We start from the raw sequence: 20960 nt of genomic DNA, 5'->3' as shown, positions 1-20960 counted from the left end.
TGGTAACTGAACTTTAACTTTGACAATTGGAAAGTACTGTATATGAGTAGAAATAACCCCAGAGAAAAGTACCAACTGTTTGGTACTACACTCAGGGTGGGAGAGAATGAAAAAGACTGGGAGTAATTGTGCAGTCAGATATGAAGTCTTCTGAGCAGTGCAGACAGGTTGTCAGAGCAGTTCATGGGGTCTCGTCAATGATATATAAGAATTTTGCTAGTAGGGAAAAGGTGGTAATTATCCCTTTGTATAAGGCAATAGTCAGGCCACGCCTCCTTGAGTACTGCATACAGGTCTGGAGGCCTCATTTTAGAAAGGATGTAGAGTTGCTAGAATGAGCACAGAGAAGGATAACAAGATTGGTGAGGGGAACAAAGGGGTCCTCGTACCAAGAAAGGCTTAAGTTCTGCAAATTGCAACATCTGGAGACTTAGGCACCTGCAAGGTATATAAGGCCTTGAATGGGTTGAGCAGGCTTAATACTGATGAGATTCTTCTTGCTCATATTACGAACCTGAGGGGGCATAAATTCAAATTGAATTTATTGTGGAAGTTGATAGTTTAAATAAATTCAAGGAAGAACTGGACTTTTAGAGCTAATAGATGTGTGAAATGGGTTTGGTGTTTTTTTTTTTTTTTGGTTGATGCAGTACCAGCTTGCTTTCTTGCATCATATTTAACCCCATTGGCTCACATTTGGTGAGTATGAGCTTGTTGCACACCCACAGTCTTGAGCTGCATATCATCATTCTTCTCTTTCTTGATGATTCTCTTCTCTCTCTCTCTTTCTCTCTCTCTCTCTGAATTTTTTTTTTTTTTTTTGGTTGGTGCAGCATAAGCCTCAGGCTTCCTTGCATCATGTGGCTAATAATAAAATAATAATATGCCTCTGCTAATGCTAAGACTTCATGAGTACTTAGGAACAGAACGGTTGTTTCGACATGAGCAAGTGATACTTAATTTGAGTGCTAAAATGGTGTTTTTCTTTCCACAGTTATCACTGTGAATCACAGTGATCCTTCTATTATTATTCAGAGACCATATTCAGGAATGAGTGAACCAACTAGTTTACCAAATGGGAGCCAAGAATGTAACATTATTATAATACATACCCATTATTATGTCAACTTACAAGACAAAATCACATGCTTGGGAAAGACAAAGTACACTGCATTGAATGAATTTAATAAGTTGTAACTTTATTTATATTAACATAATAACATTTCATAATTCCAGACATTTCATGGACCAACTTCTTTTGTTTATAATATATAACTACTTTTTCAAAATGTTAACATGAAGTAAACTGTAAAAACCAAACTAAAATTTACAATTACATGATGCTTATTCTAATTGAATACTGTGGTAGGGAATACTTTAATTGGCGACTTAAGGGTCATCTGGTAACTGTCCTCTCTGGCAGCCATGCATATTGAACATCTGGGTGGGGGGGGGTGCTGGTATGCCTGAACACATCATTTCAGTTGTGGCTACTAGGCTCAGGCACATTGGATTAGCCATGCAGACTAGGTCTGTGATTTTGCCATTGTGGATGCTGTTATTTGCTTTCTGTAAAGATGGCCACAACATGTGGCATGTATGCAACTTATGGCACATACACTTCCCAATTTGAACAAAATAATATAAAAATTATACAACTGATTTAAACAATCAGAAATGAAGCTTGGCATTTACAGTTTAAATTCTGCTTTTATTGTCAGAAACCCATGCATGGTACTAAGTGCTATAGGTTTTGATACTTTTCTTGTTTGGAGTCTTTATAAAAAATATACATAAAACTGAGGTTTAAAGATATTGGAACTTATGGTACCTTTTAGCGTTAATTTAATGTGGAAAAGTGGGAGCATTAGCAAACTCCTCATGACATTGACTTATCATCATTCTTCTCTTAATTTTTTTTTTTTTTTTTTTGCTGGTGCAGCATAAGCCTCAGGCTTCCTTGCACCATATGGCTAATAATAATAAGAAGAATGAACATTTATTTGTTAACCTATACTAAATGTAAAATTCTTTCAAATTTTTATTATGAGTGCCTAGCATAAAATTCCTTTAAGTAGTTAGGAAAATATTTGGTAGTGACAGGCATAGGCCACTGGGGAGACTATTGATTCCAGTAGTTTCTGGATGGTGGCATGCAGCTTATTTGCAACATAATATGGCATACTGCAGTGAAAGGTTGGCCACCCTTGATGTAGCGTCTTCCTTTGATCCTTGTCTGGGCGAGGTTTCCTGTAGGTGCCAGAGTTGTGCTTGTTGGAGAAGTAGTTAATCCATGGTGAGGGAGAGATAATTATTCTACTAATATTTCTGTTTATTGTCTTTTCATAATCCTTTATATGGTAGACCTCTAGGGAGACCCAGAATCAAATAGCCATCATTGATTCTTGGTTTAGTTAATATAATACTAGCACAAATTTCAGCAGCCTTTTTCATGTCACATCTTGATTATTGCATACAGGTCTGTACACCTCATTTTATGGAGGATGTAGATTTTGTTGGTGCCTTAACAGAGATCAAGAAAATCAGTGAGAAGAACAAAAGGGTACTCTTATCAAGAAAGACTTGACTTCTCTGAATTGCATCATCTGGAACCTAACTAACTATGCACCTGTGAGGAGATCTGTTTGAAGTGTTTAAGAGTTTGAATGGATTGAGTAAGCTAAATATTGATAGCATCCTTACTCTTGCTCAGTGAGCACATAATGGGACTATAAATTTAAATTGAGCAAGGATGGTTGTAGGATAGATGTGTGTAGAAATTTTCTTTCGGTCAGAGGGTATTTAATTGTTGGAACAAAATTCCATCTGGTGTTGTAGAATTGGGTAGTTTCAAATAAATTTAAGGAGGAATTGGCCAATTATTAGAGGAGATGAAAAAGTGATATGGGAAGTGTTTTTTTTTTTAATTCCTTTTGCTGATTCTGTATAAGTTTGTTTCCTTGTATTATTTTCCAATACTAATACCAATGTATGAAGGTCAAAGGAACACAGACAGCTGGTGGATGCTTGGATACAGACCCTGTTGTAACTACAGCAGGCTTTGAAGGACGTTAGCATGCTGTGGAGTTTGTATGATGCTGTGCAGGTAGTGCCAAATAAATAGCTGAGACTTACCTGTCACAATGGATAAACTAGCTATTCAATGTAGACTTTTTCTTCCTGTGTATAAATTTTTTTTTCTGCACTTCTTTCATTTTATTCTACAAACAAGATATGGAGTACTATCCATTTTAAACGTGAACATTTGCTTTTCATATGTCTAATGTCCAGTTCAGTATCTCGTGTTTTTACCTGCAATGGTGGTGCAAGTGCTGACAGGCCCTTCAGCAAAATATCTATTGTGCATTAATCATGGTTCAAGATTAGTAGTTTAAAGTCCTATCTACTTTAAATATGATATATTTGAGCAGTTTTGGAAGTGGTGTCATTGTTTTTTCATGTTAAAAACAATGTGCATGTTAACATTGCACATGTTAAAGTTCTCCAACTATCTATCTCCAGTACATTTTGTGTGATTTCCACAATTTAGATGCTGTTTGAATTATTATATGATTTTATTTTTTATTTTTTTTTTTTGTATCAATTAACAATTGAGACAAAAAACTATTTCATATAATAATTCAAATCGGTATATAAAATTGGTGTGCGATATATGAAGACTGAAATGGGCATACAGTTGTATAAAGAGATAATAATTATATGAATTATGAGCTAGGGCCTGTGCAGTTGAAGTTGAACACTATGACTGTAATCATTGTAATATGTTTGAATTTGAATATTTTAATTATTATTAAACAGATAAAATTACTTAATAAACATTTGTGTCCTATTTTGCTTGATAAATATCTTCCAAAGGGAAATAAATAATCTTTATTACGTGTAAAAGATATGATACAATATACCCTTCATGTCATGTTGTCAGGGAGTTTCACGTGGATGTAATAATAATATAATAAATCTAAGTGAACATGCATAACACTGAAATTTTGCGTGCTTATAATTAACAATTTTATAAAATTGAAAACAAAAGAGACTAATAATTTCATGTTTATATTTTTTTTGTGTTTTTTTTTAATTTTAAAATTTTTATTTAAAAAATGAAGTACATTTAATAAACACTGCAGTGCATTAGTAAAAAAAGAAGTAAAGCAGTGTTACACTTCAAGCAGAAATCAAAGAAACCAAAAATTTTATTTCAAAAATGAAGAAATTTTGAAGTTTGCCAGATCAGGTGCCCAGTTTTAACTGTCCTTGTTAAAATTGTCTGTGTGACTGCTGCCAGTTTAAATGAACATAGAACATACCTTCATCCTGTGTGCATTTTCTTAAGCATTAACATTGATCGAAATCTTCAAAATAATCATACAGTGTGTTTAGTTCCTTTTTTTTTCTACTACCTGTACTGTACCCATAGTCCTTCATAGTGAGAAAGTAGAAGAGGAACAGAAATTGAAGTTAATGTATATCAGAAATTTTTGAGTTGAAGACATTTGTTTCTCTTGGAATTTTAATTACAGCAAAGAAAGTGTGGATTAATATTTCAATTATTTTTTTACCACATTTTTAAAAAATTATATGAGAATGGAAGTTTAAATATGACTCAAATACTGTATTACAGGTTCCATGGACACATTTGTAGATGTTATTTCTGCTAGAACAGCAGTTGGACATGATTCAGAGGGCAAAATAGTTATCTTGCAGATAGAAGGAAAGACAGGAATTGAAGGGTAAGCAGACAGGTATACTGTAATGCCATGCAAACATTATCAAATTTAATAATAATTTTGTTGTACAGTAGACTCTCGATTTTCCGGGATAGATGGTAAAATAAAATTCCTGGATAATCGATTTCTGGTTAATCCAAAAATACAGCAAGTCCCTGATATATGTAAGAAAATACTTTCCAGGACTTCTTACGTAACTCGGGAATGACTAATAAAATATTGCTACTATATCCCTCATATGCCAAAATTACAAAAACCACGTAATATCCCCAGAAGAATGAAGAAAAATAGTTATATTTTTAATTAGTTCAATTAAAAACTTTATCTGAGAACGCGGTGAAGTAGCCAGAGTGGCACATAAGAAAAGAAAACATAAAACGAAGAAAAAACGCAGGTTAGTATTGTAAAAACTGATGTGTTTTGTAGCTTTGGTTGTTATAGTTGACTTCATTGGTACCAATCCCTTCACTGCTTCTCGTATTCTGTTTTTCTCCTTTATTATCGTGTTCACCATTGCCACTGACAAATCTGAATTCCTTGCGATACTTGTTAATGTTTGGCCATTTTCATACATCCTTATTATTTTAAGGATGGCACTATGATAACAGTCAAAATTAAATTTTCTGAAAAGAACTTCACAGGGTTAAGGCGAAAACTCACTATTATCATCCCACGCAAGCTCACATTTTACTAAAGCACATTTCTGGAGGTCACTACCATCTAAAGGATATCCAAAGGCTATCCTGGAATGGATACCTCCTGGAAGAAGGAGAAGAGGAAGACCTAGGAGCGCATGGATGGATGGAGTACAGGAGTGCATGACAGCCTGAGGCTTCACCGACCAAGACACCTTGAACCGCAATTTATGGCAGGAAAAAATTCCTATCAAAAAATAACTTGTAAGCTGAGGAAACCCATTGTAAATGGAAACTTGAAGAAGACTACCATAAAACAATAAAAACAATTTGCACTTTCTGGATTATTGGGCTTTTCTGTTACTGCAATTCATTATAAACGGGTAATAAACTCGATTTTATTGCATTTGTGATAATACCAATAGCTGGAATTCTGTGGGTTTTTAAGTTACAGTATTATAGTGAAATGTGCCCCCCCCTTCACTGAAATCTTCAGTCATACAAATAACGTAACGTAAGTCTGAAGCTATGTAAGTCGGGGACTTACTGTATTGAAAAATGTTCAGCAGCCTATGTAAAAAGTATGGCAATAGATAAAAAAACGAAAAAACTTACCACGCACTACTCGCGTGTCCGATAAGATGCTTCCTTTTATTTTTTACGATATTGATTTTAAATCTAATAGCTTCCCTTTATATTTTACAGTGTTGCATATGGTTTGGTCACCAACATTATAATGGTTCATTAGAGATTTAGCGGATGCACCGTTTCCAAACTTTTGAATAATTTCAAGTTTTTGTTTAATTGAAAGAACAACTCTTTCATTTGCCCATCATTTTCGTGATTTCGGAACAAAAAAAATAAAATAAATAATAAATAAATAATAATAATAATAATAATTCCGATATACCTGACAAAAATAACGGAGCAAAATTTGCCTTTTGTTGTGTGCTGATTGAACACAACAATTTACGCAACGCACTAAAACAAACTAAAAATATGGTCTCTCTTTTCTTTTTTTTTGAGTGGTGGAATGTTAACACAGCAGGGATTGCAAGATAATAGGTACACTAATCTCCCAATGACGACTTATAACGCCGCTGCTGCTGCTTCTTGTCGCTTATTTACGACTTGCAAAATATCTGTTTATACCTGTTTGAGTTATTACTTGAATTTTATGATTTCTGGTTGTTTTTAATTTGGAGTCTTGAAGTGTCCCGGTTAATCCGCTTCCTAGTTAATCCGATCCTGGTAAATCAAGAGTCTGCTGTATTTATTGTATTATTTTTAGTCATCATTAAATCCTGTAAAAATTATAAGTTGAATTATAACCTACTATATAAAGTCAAATGTTATTGAAAATTTAAGTACAACTCAAATGCTATTTTTCATTTGTATTTTATTTGTTTGACGGCATGGTAAAAAGACGTCATGGAAAAGTTACAGAGCAATAAAAAGTATCGAAGCCTATAATAGCTACAAATTGATCTGTAATAGTGCCACAGAAAAGGTTAGGCTGGCAAAGAGAACAAAGAGTGGGCATAAGGAATTCTTCACATATATAAATGCAAAGAAGAGAAGGACAAACCAGATCGGGCTGTTATGTAATGGACATGGGATAGTATTAGATACTGCAGCCAATGTTGCAGATGAACTCAACAGTTACTTTGCATTGATATTTACAGAAGAAAAACCCTTTGTATTAATGAGAAATTATGGGAGTGGAGTTGAAAATTATGTAATTAATGATGTTGAAATTTCACATGTTTATTTAATAAAAAAAACTTTCAAGCCTACCGGCCAGTAAGACTCCTGGGGTTGATGGCATATATCCTATAACCTTAAGGGAGGCAGCAAGGCCGACCGGGCTAGCCGAGTGGGTAAAGTACCTGCCCGGCAACCCAAAGGTCGCGGGTTCGATTCCCGCCTCGGGCTTGGATCAAAGTACTGCAAAAACCTTGGGAGGTGCAATATGGCCACAGAAGCCGATGCGCCAACAACTACCAAATCAAATCAAATCGAGGCAGCAAGTAAGTGCATTAAACCATTGAGGCTAATTATGAGAGCATCGTGGACTCAGGAGTAATTCTGTTGGATTGGAAAAGTGCCAATGTATCTCCAATACATAAGGGAGGTTCTAAGAGTGAATCAGGAAATTACCAGCCAGTCAGTTTAACTTCAGTAGTAGAGAAAATCATGGAGACAATGATTGGGGGTTGAATTCAGGAGCATTTAGATAGAAATGGAATTCTGAAGGATACTCAGCATGGTTTTGTAAAGGGAAAATAATTTTTAACTAATCTGGTTAGCTATTTTGACAGGGTCACTCGTGAGCTGGATTTAAGGAATAATTTCAACAATGTTTATTTAGATTTCAGCAAGGCATTTGACTCGGTCCCATATGAGTGGATACTTTATAAGCTGGAACAGGTTGGAATCACAGAAAAAATCCTTAGATGGATAGCTTGATGGCTTCAGGGCAGGGGGGAGAGAGTTGTGATAAATGGTTATTCCTCAGATTGGGTTGGTGTAAGAAGTGGGGTTCCCTAAGAATCAGTATTAGGACCACTGTTGTTTTTGATTTTCATAAATGACATTGATAAAGGGTGTGAGGTCTAAATTTGCAGATGATATAAATATTGGTAGAGTAGTTAAGGATAACTGCCAAGCAGAGCTTTTTCAGAGTGACCTAGATAGACTTCAGGGATGGTCAGAAAAATTGCAGCTATGCTTTAATCCAGCAAAGTGTAAGGTATTACACCTGGGGAACAGTAACCCCAGAATAACTTATACACTTGGTGGAGTTGAATTAAAGCCAGTATTGGAGGAAAGGAACTTGGGTATTACAATACGGTCAGACATGAAGTTCTCCGAGCATTGTAGACCGGTTGCAAGGAAGGCCCATGGTGTCCTATCAATGATATATCAAACAATTTCTAGTAGAGATAAGGACATCATAATCCCATTATATAAGGCTGTTTTTAGACTACTTGTTGTTGTTGTTTGATTTTTAGGAGCATTAGCAACTAAGGCCATATTGCTCCGGGGATATGCGGTAGTCATTCCCTGACCTTTCCGCATCCTCTGTATTTGGTGGTCATGGGTTCGAACCCTGGTCTAATCAAGAAGTGTGTGCTACACACTGCTTATGGAGACCACACCTAAAGAAAAACATTGAACTTCTTGAAAAGGTCCAAAGATGGGTTACTTGCCTGGTGGGATCGGCAAAAGGGTGTCCATACGAGGAAAGACTTTGAATATGTGGGTTGCACAGCTTGGAAACTAGGCACCTTAGAGGAGACTTGATGCATTGGTGCAGGAAAGTCTTAGATAACCTAGCTGATGTTGCGGATGAATCGAATAGGTACTTTGTATCGGTCTTCACTGACGAAAGACCCTTTGTGCTGAGAAGAGGCTCTAAGAGTGAGGCTGTGCCATATGAAATTAGTTCTGTTGAAATTACAGATGATTATTTATTACAAAAAGTTTGAGCATAAAGGCAAGTAAGGTTCCCAGAGTTGATGGCATATACTCTGTACTTTTGAGAGAAAGCACGTGGGAGTGTATTGAATCATTGAGGTTAATTATGAGGGCATCTTTGGACTTGGGGGAGATTCCTTTAGATTGGAGAAGTGCCAATGTATCTTCAATACGTAAAAGCAGCTCTAAGAGTGAAGTTGGTAACTATAGTCGAACTTAAGTGATAGGAAAATCTTAAGAGGCAATGATTAAGAGTGCAATCCACGGACATTTAAATAGATACAGCGGGGGAATTGTTTAGACTGGATTACAAGAAGTTTTATGTGAGCCAGCAAGTTATGAATTACTGAAATAAGTTACCGATATGGGTGGTAGAGGCTCACAGTTTGGGGAAATTCAAAGGTCAGCTGGATAATTACATACAGGAGGAGGGAAATGCATAGGCTGTCTATTTCCTTTTCTCTTATTAATTTTTTTTTTAATTTTCTTCTTATTATTTTTTTTATTTTATTTATTTATTTTTATTATTTTTTTGGCTGGTGCAGCATAAGCCAAAGGCTTCCTTGCACCCTGTGACCATTGCTAATACTATTTGAGTCTGAAAAATTGAAATAAAAATATATACAGTACAATATATATATAAATATATATATGAAACTCCTCTAAAGCGAACACCATTGGATCACAGATGGTGTCCACTTTACAGAAGTCACTCTAACAGTTTTGTAATTAGGAAAAATAATTGCTGTAGCTGGTTGCTTACTATTTTTATTATTATTATTAGCCATATGGTGCAAGGAAGCCTGAGGCTTATGCTGCACCAGCCAAAAAAAATTTCTGAGTTACCCTGTGTGTGTGTGTAAAAGAGAGAGAGAGAAGTAGAAGGAAATCACCAAGAAAGAGAAGAATGATGACATCCAGCTAAGGACCCTGGGTGTGCCAAGCCCATACTTACCAGATGTGAGCCCCTGAGGTTCTTACTCTGTTTTATTGATTATCATTGTACATATCTTTCTGTCAATTAATTAACTTTGAGTAAATAACTTTTAATAAACACAAGTTTTAGTAAAAATAAATATAAATTATTTTCTTTAGAGCATTTCATTTTGGTAATTTCATTCTTATTATGAATAATTAGATCACTTACTGGTTTTAGTCCATACTCATTAATTTTGCCCACAAAATGCACAGAATATAACCCCCCCTCCTTAATGGATCAAAATCTTTTCCTTTTTTAAATCTGCATATGGCGCTGCAGCAAGAAATTTAATTTCTTAAAGAATTAAATGTACTCAATGTATAATGCATAAGAAAATTTTGAAAAGTATTCCAGAGGGGGAAATCAGCATATACGAACACAAACTTTGATAAAACTTTCATATGTATCTACTTAAAAAATGGCCATTTCTCACTGCTGAGTGAAAGTGGTATATGTTGTCACAGGAAAATTATCATTGTCCCTCAGTGAGACACAACCGTAGCTAAAGCAGTTATGAAAGTAACGTCAAACATTACGTAGTGTTTTTATTAAAGTATATTCATGGACATTTAATATTTCTATGGGCTGCTGGTCAAAACTACCTGTGCAGTCCATTGATAGTGTTAATTTATTTATTTTTATTTTTTGAAAGAAGTGTATTACAACTGTATTCCCACACTTATGTATGGTGTCACAAACTGAATTCTGTATACAGACTTGCTATGGTTTTTTTTTTTTTTTTTTAATTTCAGCAACAGCATCACTCATTTTGATAATTTTATTGCCTTGCTGAGTAATGTGCACCAGTAGAACTGCACTGGACAGTCCAGACAAGTTTGTGAACATTCTTTACTAGTAGTAGTGAGCATATTATGCCATCTGCTCTGTGAGTAATCTTTGGCCATCACAAGTCTAATTAGCATTACTTTAATGACCTTGACCTCCACTTGCCAACCCCATTGCAAATCTCATCAGTTACCCTTGAAAGTGTCCAATCCATGGAGGTTGAAAATACAAAAAAGGACGCATTAAAGTGTCCTTTCATATTTTTCAAATCTGTATTAGAGAATATCCAATTTAGAGAGGTCCTTTAACATATAAATTCTAATACTTTTGGCCAAGCCCCAAGCCTCAGTGGCTGCAACAAAAATTATCCATTTTAGAGAGGTGTCCATTAAAGGAGGTTTCACTGTATTTAAATAGTTATCTTCTTAATTATACCTCTTTTATCTCTTTTTCAATGGTATCGGTATTTAAAATTACAGAAAAATTCCTTATGTGATTTCAAATTAACCAACCTCCTGGAATATAAAATGTTCACATATGGTTCATGTATTGGCTTCTAGAGATAGCTATAATTAAGTACATGATTTTTTGTATGTTTGTTTTGTTGTATGAGGAGCTGCCTGCATGTTTTTATAATTAAAATTTAACTGAAGTTTACTACTTGCATTTCCAGTTTCATCTCAAAATGTGGAACAATAATCCATCCAGCTTTTTTTTTGTAGTACTGTATTTCTTTAGGAAATACTGCAAAAAAAAGCAATAAAATGTTATTATTTAAAAAATGGACAATGCATGTTATTCCAGAGTAAATGAAACTCATGTAAAGAAATATACTATTAAAACAACTTCTGAATGCTGAGAATGTTTTTTAAACAATTACAATTTGCTTAGCAACCAGGTGATGTTTTGAAACTCAACAGTAACATCATCAATCCAGGAGGGCGAAATGTCTGACCTAATGATGTTCCTCAGCTGAATTTTGAAACATTGCTTGGTTTTTGTTCTCTTATAACCATTCCAATAAATGTACTTAGCATTCACACATTGTTTAATAGCATACTTCTTTACATGAATATTATTTACAATAAATGTGTTTACAAAATAGCAAAATATGAAGATAATAAAAAATGTGAAGTAAGGAAGATTCTGGGATTAGTGTTTATTGTATGGAATTAGAAAAACAAAACCAGCAGGTATATTCAAGACCACAGATATACTGTGTAAATTTTGTTGTTCATTAACTTAAGTTTGCTGTTCACTGAACAGCAAGCCTAAGCTAATATACATAAAGCCTCACTAATCTCAACCCTCTGTAATTCAGCTGCCTCCATTTTTATCTATATATTTTATTTATCAGAGCAGAAAATTTTCTTGTTCAAAAATTTAATGATACAGCTTGACGCTTTCTATCCCTTCATCGATGTAATTTATGAAAATGAGAAACAACAGTGGTTCAAGAACTGATCCTTGAGGGACCCCACACCAATCTGAAGAATTTCCATTAATCACAACCCCCTACCATCTGCCCTGCAGTCACCCAGCAATCCATCTTAGAATCTTAACAGTAATCCCAACCTGTTCAAGCTTATACAGTAACCTCTCGTGAGGGGCCAAGTCTAATGCTTTACTAAAATCCAAATAATCTATGTCGAAATTATTCCTTAAATCCAGCTCATGAGTAACTGTGTCAAAAGAACTTACTAAGTTAGTTAAGCATGATTTAACCCTTAACAAAGCCACGTTGAGTTTCCTTCAGAATGCCATATCTATTTAAATGTCTGTGGATTGCACTCTTAATCATTGCCTCTAAGATTTTCCTACCACTTAAGTTCGACTGTAGTTACCAACTTCACTCTTAGAGCTGCTTTTATGTATTGAAGGTACATTGGCACTTCTCCAATCTAAAGGAATCTCCCCCGAGTCCAAAGATGCCCCCATAATTAACCTCAATGATTCAGTACACTCCCACGTGCTTTCCCTCAAAAGTACAGAGTATATGCCATCAACTCCAGGAGCCTTACTTGCCTTTATGCTCAAACGTTTTTCTAATAAATAATCATCTGTAATTTCAACATCACTAATTTCATACGGCACAGCCTCACTCTTAGAGCCTCTTCTCAGCACAAAGGGTCTTTTGTCAGTGAAGACCGATACAAAGTACCTATTCGATTCATCCACAACATCAGCTAGGTTATCTAAGACTTTCCTGCACCAACACTGCGTATGAGAAAGCATTGGCTTTCTCATACGCAGCCTTGGCCTCCCTGACCTTATTTGTGGAACTATTACATTTCATTTATTGGGTAAAGCAGCCCCTAGCCAAAAATCTGGCAAATCCACTATACATATGATAGACATGATACAATATACAAATATTAATATCTTATATACATGAAAACATTTTACATCAATTAATTCAACTAGCACATGATGAACTAACTATACTGTGCAGTGGTCATCCCGAACTCAGCTAGAGCACAGCGAGCTGGACAAGCAGGCTACAACAGAAACAGCTGATGAGACACTGTCAACAGATGAACATCAGATCCTAGAGACATCATTGCATTGCTATAACATATTGCAGGAGCCTAGAGTAATCTCCAAAAAGATAAACAGTTTGAGGAAGATCAATACAGCAGCAGTCAGAGAGCTCAACAGAAGTTACCCAGCAAAACCAAGCTGGAAGTAGGTGCTATTGCAGGATCAAACCCAAAAAAACAAGAACTAAGGCTTCTTGCCAACAGTGTTGGCAGGAGCAGAAGTGGGCATCCACCCATGAAGGAAACAGAGTACCAATATCCTGTGACTTCTACAAAGAAATTTCTCTGTTCTTATATAAAAAATAACATACTGTTCTGTGTAAATAAAAGGGCACAGTTCACCAATTCATCCATTATGTAATCCAAGCTCTTCCAATTGCAAAAGAATATTCTGTCCTGCAAAAAAAAACTAAATTTTCAAAATTTTGAAAAGGCAATAAAATTTTCCCTTGTTTTAATAAGTAACAGCTCAATCTCATCTATCAAACAAGTAACATCAATAACATTATCTAGTGATTCCAAATGTAAATCAGCATATTCCAAACAATCAAATATAACATGTTCTCATGTTTCTAGCTCACCACATGTACATTTTCATCTTTCCACGATTCCAAGACTATGCAGTTTAGCAAAAAATGATCTGTGCCCAGTTAATAAGAATGTACAACATAGATTAGTTACCAACCAGATTAGTTTAATATAATTTACACCATTAACATAAGGAAAAAATTTGAATGTTATTCTACCTTTTTCTGAACAATTCCATCTGCTTTGCCATTTTTGTAAAAGGAGCTAATAAATCCTCTTCTTTTAGTTTTTAAGTCATTTAAAGTGTTGATTTCAATGTCCATCAACCCAGTTTGTATTCCCCTTCTCAAATAAAAGGACAGGCATCTAAATACTAACTGTAAATCAAAAAGGCATTTTACCAGCCAACACCTGCAAAGCCTCTGTGGAAACCATTCTGCAGGCCATAACCATTGTGAGTAATATGACTCGATGTATAGAATAAAGCTTTCTGGTGTTTCTTACCTCAACTGCATGGCCAACTCAGATTGATGCACGATACATAACAATTGGCAGAAAGATACAATTATAAATCAAATGGAGTGCTTTTCCCTTTATTTATTCTCGAGATCAATGCAATAAACTTCTTCACTTTCTCTGATATATAGTTAATATGTGAGATAAAGTTCAAGCCACTAGCAATACATATTACAGATCAACTTGTACCTGTTGTAGGCTTCAGTGCTTTCATTGCTCTGTAACTGTCCCATGCTATCTTTTCTGCTCTATTTGACAGTCAGCTCCACAGTCATCCATTTCAGCATCCTCCTCCTGCCATATTTTCTTAAAGGTATACAGTAAACCCCCGCTATTCGTGGGGGTTACATTCCTGAGAAATGTCACGAATACCGAAAACACGAATACTGAGTTATGGCTCCCATAGTAATAAAGGGGTTCCGTTCCAAAGTATAAAATATATAAGAAAAACTAGTCTAAAATTTTGTCTATGTATGTATTATATGTACATAGACAGTACATAGTGAAATGCAAGCATATGGCATAGAAATGAAAATAAGAAACAATTTAATATTAAATGTAATATTTATTAGAAATTTCAAACAAATCTTTCAAACCAGTGCCTTTGCTAGCAAAAAAACTTATACCGCCAGTGCTATCACCAGTTTCGCTAAAGTGTTGATAAAGGAGTTTTGCCTTTTCACGAATGATGAGTGAACTTAACGGAATTTTATTTTGAGTTCGGTCTTCTATCCACAGATTTAAAGCCTTTTCCATTTTTCTAATTTAACATCACGAGTTACAGAGCAAATTTTTGAAACAATTAGTGTGTTTTCACAGACACTACGGCGGATTTTTTCTTCCGATTTTTTTGATTGATCGTACCGTTGACTCATTGATTTTATAATGTTTTGCCACTGAAGAGGCACTTTCACCATTAGAAATTTTGTCTAATAACTCAATTTTATTCACTAATCATCACCATCTTTGATATTTTCACATTTCCCTTGTTATTCGTAGCATATTTTTGTACGGGTAAAAAAAGAACTTGTCCACAATAAAGGTACTTTCTTCCGTTAACACACTCGCAAAAGTCTGTTTTACACTGCAAAACGGTAGATTTATCACTTATGTAAGCATATCAATTTATAAATTGATAAATTTATTCAATTTATAAGCATATAAATTAAAAGCAAACGACCAAACCTTCCATGACAAGCGCATAACACATACTGAACAAGGATTAGCCAGAAACATCCACGCTCGTGATTTTGTCACCCCTCCCCCCACCCACTGAACGCTGTTTTGACCGGGAAAGATAATTTTAGCCACGCCCATGTTTTTTTATGGCGGAAAATATTCACGGCGCTTTAAAATTCACATTTTAAGTTTCATTTTATATTAAATCGGCAATCGCGAATACAGATACCGCAAATAGTGGAGGTTTACTGTATATGCATTCGTGAGTTCTGTGATTTTTGCTTTAAAAGTATTCCATAATTCAAATGCATCCCTCAGCAATCTGCCCAGTTCACAGTTGCCATATAGCACCTTAAACTGTCAAAGTCCCCTCTTCTGAGGTTAAAACCCATGCCTTTACCTTTAACTACTGCAACATCTTTCTTCATCTTTCAACTAATGATTGCTCAATCACTACCTGCAAATTGTTCCTGTACTTTAACCCCTGGGATGTCATCTGTTTCACAAATAATGGTGAGGTTAAGAATACTGATGGGGCACATGTGGAAAGCAATAATTAAATTCTTGACCTTTGTATGTAATAATTTTTTTTCTGTTTCAGACCTGGATGTTGTATAAAAATAAACTTGTAATCATGCTATTAAGTCATTTGTCTCAAATTCACCAGATTTCACCAAAATATGCAGTGACTTTTGGGACACCCTGTATTATAAGAAGTATTCTAGATGATATCCCAAATACCACCCTTATCTAGCGGTAAACTAGACAGATCATGAGATCACTCGAGGAACCCAGCACCAGTATTGTTGATTACAAAATAAGAGTACCAAGAATCACCATTATGGCAGAACTCTAAACCTAAAACTGAAATAATAATTGATAATTATTAGTCACTGTTCAATTAATAGATTAACCTTGATACTCTTGACATTTTGTTGTCAACAATGTTAGTGCTGGGTTCCTTGAAAGATTTCATGGACTGTCTGGTTTGATAGTTCAATAAGGGTGGTTACTTTTTATTTGGGATAAAATTTGGAATACCCCTTATAATTTAGCAATGGAGAGTATTTTTATAGTGATTTATCTGTTAATGGTGATTCACAGTTTGAAGAGAGAAGTACTGTGGAATAAATCACAGGTAAATCACCTTTTATTCATAAATTAAACAATACTGTGTATATCATTGATGCCAAGCAGGTGGCAATACAAATACATCAATAGCATAATAACAAATTATAAGGAAGCATGCTATTACCATAAGTTTTTTTTTTTTTTTTTTTTTATTTTCCGGATTATTTCCAGGCAGAATTAAGTACAAATTTGAAACGTTTGCCTCATATAAATGAAGATCAGCTTACTTTATAACTAATCTCCAGTTATTAGGATGTTCCATTATAACCATTTTTATTGGTTATGCAGTAATGCTCTCATTCATGTCAAAATCTCTAGCATTTAGATTTTGGGATTAAACTAAATATATTAAATCCACCCCAAAATTACAAGAAAATCAACACTGACATTTGACCTTCCATAAGATTTATTTGCATTAACTTCCACTTCCTTTGACATTGGCTGAAAATGAAAACAATATTGGACCAAATGGTTGCAAATACCAAATCATAGTTAACGTCAGGAGCGTGAGTGAAGCGTCCATCCATTTACTAGATGTGCAAATATGTGAAAAATTAGGGGAGGTGGTGAAACATAACAGTTTTGCCATGCTTTTCAAGAAATGTGGAATCATCAGTGACTTTGATGGCCCTGAGATTGATGCAGAAAGTGAAAGTTAAGCCCATATCAGCAGAGGAGTACAGTCAGTCCTTGTATAGCACGATAGTTGTGTTCCTAGAAACCCCTCGTGCAATATAAACAACAAGCCCTATGGGAAAAATAGGGTTAGGTGCCAACCACCCAAGATTGAACACACATTTGTAACCAAAACATTACCAAACACAATAAATAATCGTAATAAAATACATAAGTATTTTATTACGACTATTACGTAATAAAATATTGCTAATGCTTTTGCTTCTATCGTAAGAAAACTTGTTCCTTGTTTGATTTTCTATCCAAACAGATGACAGCGGTTCCATCTCTTCCAATTCTTTTTATCTTGATCTAATGGATTTTATTACACTTTGAGTTTTTATTTTCTCTGCATTCTTTCTAATTCTCGGCATTGCCTCATTTAGGCCTGTAGCACGTGCAATATCACATGGTCTTTCATTTTGCTCTCAAAGTGTTTCACAATTTCATATTTATTCCCTATCGACAGAGTCAGACTGGCCATGAGCCTTACCGGGGAGCCAACCAGGCTAGCCGGGTGGGTAAAATACCTGCCTGGCAACCCTAAGGTTGCAGGTTCGAATCCCACCTCTGGCTTGGATCAGAGTACTGCAAAAACCTTGGGAGGTGCATTATGGCCACAGAAGCCGATGTGCCAACAACTAACTAAAACAAAACAAAAAAAAAAAAAAAAAAAAAAGCTTACCGGGGAAATGCCAGTGGGCCCGGAGGCCAGTGTGATTTTGGCCATAAACACTAGTATGAGGCCACTACAAATTTTCCCAGGTAAGAATTTTTGACCCAGTCCGCCTCTGACTATCGATATTGCTTTTCTTTTTCTCTCTGAATCTGTAGTGTCTTCATCGGGTCATTTCCTTTTCACACCTTTTAAGTATTTTACTCATTTTTAGGGAATAAAGCACAATTACAAAATGAGGAGGTACACTTGATACACACAAACAAAGCTGTGCGCGTGTAGCAACTGAATAAACAACACCGTAAAGGCAGAGACGCACTGTTAACACCTCACTAGCTCACATTTTACTAAAGCACATTTCTGGGGATTACTACCATAAAATAATAAAAACAATTTCCAGTTGCGTTCCTGCTAGTGGAATCTGTTATAAACTGATAGTAAACTCGATCTAATTGCATTTGCGATAATACTGATAGCTGGAATTGTGTGGGTTTTTACGTTATTATGGTGAAATGTGTTTCCCCTTCACTGATATAAAAAACATAAATACGTTTTCAGAATCTTCTCTTCATTCTTATCGTGTTGCGTTCAGTTGGGGTGATTCCACGTTCGACTGCTATTTCTTGTAAACACCAGCGAATCGTGTATAAGCGAATTCGGTTCGTGTTATACATGATATCGTCCCCTATTTATAAATCGTGTATGATCAAATTGGTGTAGTGTAAACACGTGTTATACGAGGACTGACTGTATTGCCGAAAAAAATAGTACTGGAACGCTTGTCATAAAAAAAATAGTACCAGATGCCACATTGACTGTACAGTAAATGAATCAGACTTCAGACTCACAGTTCATAGAACAACCATTTCTAGCATTCAGTTCATGGCGAATCAAAATGTAGCATTCGCATGCATCACAGTATATCTCATTCATTGGATCTCTTTATCTAACACTAGTATCTGCTTTAGTAAGAAACATTTAAGTTTCATTTTTGTTTTTAAATAAATTTTTAAAGAAATCTATTAATTTTAAAGATTACTATTAATAGATATTTTTAGTAGCCATGGGTAAAATAGATATTTCTCCCTCTCCTTTGATTATGCCATTGTTTCATAATATTAGGTGTATTAATTTAATGATTTTCTATTATGACATTTAGAAAAAAAGTACTGGAACATTGTTCCGATGCGTTCCAGCCCGAATACACCACTGCATATCAATAATGACTAGTGTGGCAGTAGTGAAGATACGTTATTGGTGATATACGATGCACAAAAGCTTCATTTTTCACTAACATTTTGTTTAGTAAGCAGTTGTAAACTTTTTTTTTTTTTTTTTCAAATGTTCAATAAAATATTTTTCTCAAATTTTGTCGTCAAAAAATGTGGGTGCCCCTTATGGTCCGGTGCATCTTATCATCTGGAAAATATGGTAATCTATAAAAACACATTTACTAAATACTAAAACCCTTCACTTTACAAATTGTGCACTAATTAATATGTAAAATCACTGGCTAATAGAAAACTTCTGAATATTTTTCAGATGTGTCCTCTATATCTAAGCATACAATCAACATATTTGTGCAACTTAGCATTTGGTGTGTAATAATTCTTAATCACAAGACCATTATTTTGATATTTAATGTCATGCGACTTTTCTTTCAAAACAAAGTAAATTATCAATTTTCCAGTGCATTATTTGCTCCAATTTTTTTAATGATAATTAAAATTTTTAAAGATGTAACTATGTACAATCTAAGATTCTTGAAATAAAAAAATAGATAAAAAAAAGTTTTAATCTCCCCACAGAGCTTCATTGTGGCAAATGGCAGATTTTTTGAAAGAACTTGGCGTTATAAATGCTATAAATTTGGATGGAGGTGGTTCTGCAACATTTGTTATAAATGGATCTGTTGCCAATTACCCTTCAGATTTATGGTGAGTATCAAAATATTTTGTACCGTTTGATTTATTATTGATAAAGTGCTGTGGTATTATGTATCCCTTCTTACAGTGATCTTTCTAGTACATTTTTACTCTATAGATAATGTTTTTTTTAGCCTCAGGTAATGATAATTGTTTTTTAAGTTATTTTATTTTTTTATTTTATTTATTCATTTATTGTTTTAGATTCCAGTTACAAATTTGGACATGAATATATTTAGGAATATTGCACCATTTCGGTTACATGTTAATAACATAGAAAGATCAAATGACTTATTTACTTAATCATCACATTGCTTATTACATTTCCTGTTACTAGCAATTAAACAATGGCCAAATGTTGCATGGATAGTAAGAAATAAAAACAAACCCAATCCGATTCCTCCTTGAACTCCTCTATGTTCAGTGACCCTAGCAGGTAAATTTCTGAGATTTAGTCTGTTGGTACTCCTCATCAGAGGCAGTTTCATGCAGAGGCTAAGGGGGGAGCTATAGTCCCACCCTTATGATTAAAATAATGTGGATTTTTTTTTACTACTGCATTATGATTACATAATGATTCCCCAGAATACTGCTTTAGCCTTCCCCCTTAGAAAATACTGAGATTGTCCTTTCTCCCCATCAGTTTATATTTTTTGCCACCACCTAAGTTCATTTCTTCCCTAGCAATGAGAATATGCTTCTTCATTCATTTTACTCATTCCCTTTAGTCTTATATATTTCATTCAGTCTCCCTCCCCTCTCAGATGCATAGTTTCTGATCTCAAAACACCTTCGCTTTGGTAAATGTGCAGTTTTTTCCCTTTGTTTTTTTGTTTCTTTCTTATAGTAACAAATAGATATCCCTGTGAGTAGCCTTTTTCTTATGGGAATATCATTTTGAATTCATAACCTGTTTTGTCACTCTTCTCATCCATTTTTGGATTGTGCTCGCACTCTCTCTCTCTCTCTCTCTCTCTCTCTCTCTCTCTCTCTCTCTCTCTCTCTCTCTCTCTCTCTCTCTCTCTCTCTCTCTCTCTCTCTCTCTCTCTCTCTCTCTCTCTCTCAGAACACACACACATATGAGACCTGAATTTAATATTCCAAGTGAAGTCTTGCAGTTGACTCGCACATAGTCTTCTTTTCTATTCGTACAAAAGTCTGGTTA

General features: G+C 34.9%; 1 protein-coding gene across 1 annotated transcript in view; it reads left to right on the top strand.

The window, feature by feature from the left end:
• The window catches only part of LOC150082879 (N-acetylglucosamine-1-phosphodiester alpha-N-acetylglucosaminidase-like), a 105453-nt gene that overhangs the window by 39426 nt on the left and 45067 nt on the right, over nt 1-20960 (top strand). Inside the window, exons 5-6 of the mRNA XM_090376888.1 lie at nt 4640-4748; nt 19679-19807. Coding sequence (XP_090233014.1) covers nt 4640-4748; nt 19679-19807 — 238 coding nt within the window. The remainder of the gene's footprint in view (nt 1-4639; nt 4749-19678; nt 19808-20960) is intronic.

The sequence above is a fragment of the Mastigoproctus giganteus genome, chromosome 7 (genome assembly GCF_048544385.1).
Source record: "Mastigoproctus giganteus isolate SK-2022 chromosome 7, ASM4854438v1, whole genome shotgun sequence".
NCBI lineage: Eukaryota > Metazoa > Arthropoda > Arachnida > Uropygi > Thelyphonidae > Mastigoproctus > Mastigoproctus giganteus.
Note: the sequence above shows the minus strand (reverse complement) of the source record. Positions and strands in the feature narration are given on the sequence as shown.